This window comes from Lottia gigantea, assembly GCF_000327385.1.
Source record: "Lottia gigantea unplaced genomic scaffold LOTGIsca_28, whole genome shotgun sequence".
NCBI lineage: Eukaryota > Metazoa > Mollusca > Gastropoda > Lottiidae > Lottia > Lottia gigantea.
The window spans coordinates 2,755,496-2,757,543 of NW_008708898.1; the positions used below are offsets into that span (position 1 = coordinate 2,755,496).

Genomic DNA, 2,048 nt, shown 5'->3' on the forward strand with positions numbered 1-2,048 from the left:
GTTAACTTGCACATTGAATAATTTGATGTTATCCGTTAAATATTTTTTAATGTTGGTTTAGGTGTGTGGTTGAAACTTTTAGATTCAGTATTTACATCTTAGTGAATTAATATTGCTTTAATCATCAAGTCAATATTATATAATAATTGTTGATAATGATTAAATTGGAATATATATTATTGTATGGAAACTATAGGCTGTATATCAAGTGTATCAAGGATGTGTTTCCTGTTGAATTATGGCATGTTTTGAGATTTGTAATCACTAGTTCTGAAGGTCATAATGCACATTTTCTAATCATGAAATGTTAATGATCTGCTGCTCGGACAGAAAACAAGATAAAATTCCTGTGATATGTTAAAATTCTTTTTTTGAAATGTGAATTTTTAGGAAATTGGACAAATCCTATGTCAGATATTCATTTATTGTAGAATTTGTATTTTTATAAAATCAGTTTAGTGTTTTAGTGTCAAATGAATAAGCACATAATGGACCAATGTTTTTTGTGCATAATTAAGAGGTATATTGAATATAAATCAGCTGAAATAATTATACAACTTATATATTTATGCAAATTTTTGACCCTATTTTTATTCTGTATTTCAGATGTATATAACCAGTGATGTCTGGTTGGGAAGATATCTCTGATGGAAGTAAAACTCTAGTAGATTCTGAGAGAAGAGAAAGCAATGAGAAGGAAGAATACCAGACTTGTGTACACAATATGAGGCGTGGGCAGCGATGGAGTTGTCTGGTCCCGTTAGCCGTGTTCTTCTGTATAGTATTTTATTGTAATCAGTCATTATGGGATACAATCGGAAATCGACCAGTCAGTAATGTTATAGCTGGTAGCGGATTTCGTAAATTGTTAGAGGAGAATGGCAAAATTGTGGAACGACCTCATCCAGATGGTGCTATACAACAGTTTCCGAAATGTTTAATCATCGGAGTAAGGAAATGTGGAACTCGAGCGTTATTGGAATTTTTAGATCTCCATACTGGAATCCAATCAGCATATCATGAAGTTCATTTTTTTGACGATGATAAAAATTATAATCAAGGATTAGAATGGTATCGTAAGAGTATGCCATATTCACTTCCAAACCAAATTACACTGGAGAAAACTCCTAGATATTTTATATCACACGGTGTTCCGTATCGAATTAAACGTTTAAACAGTGATATGAAAATAATAGTGTCATTACGTCATCCCACAATACGGGTTATATCTGACTATACACAGATATATTATAATAAACTCATGAAAAATGAAACGCCTGATAAATTTGAAACAATGGCTCTGGATCCAGAGACTGGAGATTTAAATATGAGATATAAAGCTTTACAAATTAGTGTATATCATCACAATTTTGCACGGTGGTTAAAAATATTCCCGCGTAACCAAATTCACATTGTGGATGGAGACAATTTAATAGTTGATCCAGTGTCAGAAATCCGTAAAATTGAAAAATTCCTTGGATTATCACATGAAATAACGTATGATAAACTGTATTTTAATACGACTCGAGGATTTTATTGTATGCGTGTGAATTCTACGATGGAGAAGTGTTTAGGTGCTAGTAAAGGACGGAGACATCCAGATATTGATCCAAATCTTATACAAAGGTTTAATAAATTTTTCCGCCCTCACAACGAAAAACTGTTTAAAATGTTAAATAGAAGGTTTCCGTGGTCCTGATCAGGGGATGTAACTCAGTCAGTATTTTCATGTAAATAAATCATGGCATATTACATATTTTCATGGATTCTGTGTTATTAAGTTTGACATTTTGCGTTACATATAAATATAATTCACATTAATCCAATTTTGACATTTCTTACAATCATTCAGTGCTCTATTGAGGCCAGTGCGTTTTAGGACTTGTGATGCTTTTTGACTCTCTAAAGAAGGCAATAATCTATGATTGCAGTGAAGGAAGTCTATGTCAGATCTTTTGGAATTTTGGATTGTGTGGTGAATTCTGAAAGAAAAGGCTCACATATGACCTTAAATAAGACACATTGTGATTCGTGTAAACGGGAATTAT

At 32.2% G+C, this 2,048-nt stretch overlaps 1 protein-coding gene across 1 annotated transcript; it reads left to right on the forward strand.

Moving 5' to 3' along the window:
• Positions 1 to 724: 724 nt before the first annotated feature.
• Positions 725 to 1,699, forward strand: LOTGIDRAFT_118397 (hypothetical protein; the record flags this gene model as incomplete). The annotated part of the gene is made up of 1 exon (XM_009056627.1): positions 725 to 1,699. One exon carries the CDS (start codon positions 725 to 727, stop codon positions 1,697 to 1,699), a length of 975 nt encoding a protein of 324 aa, XP_009054875.1.
• Between the last annotated feature and the right edge of the window lie 349 nt (positions 1,700 to 2,048).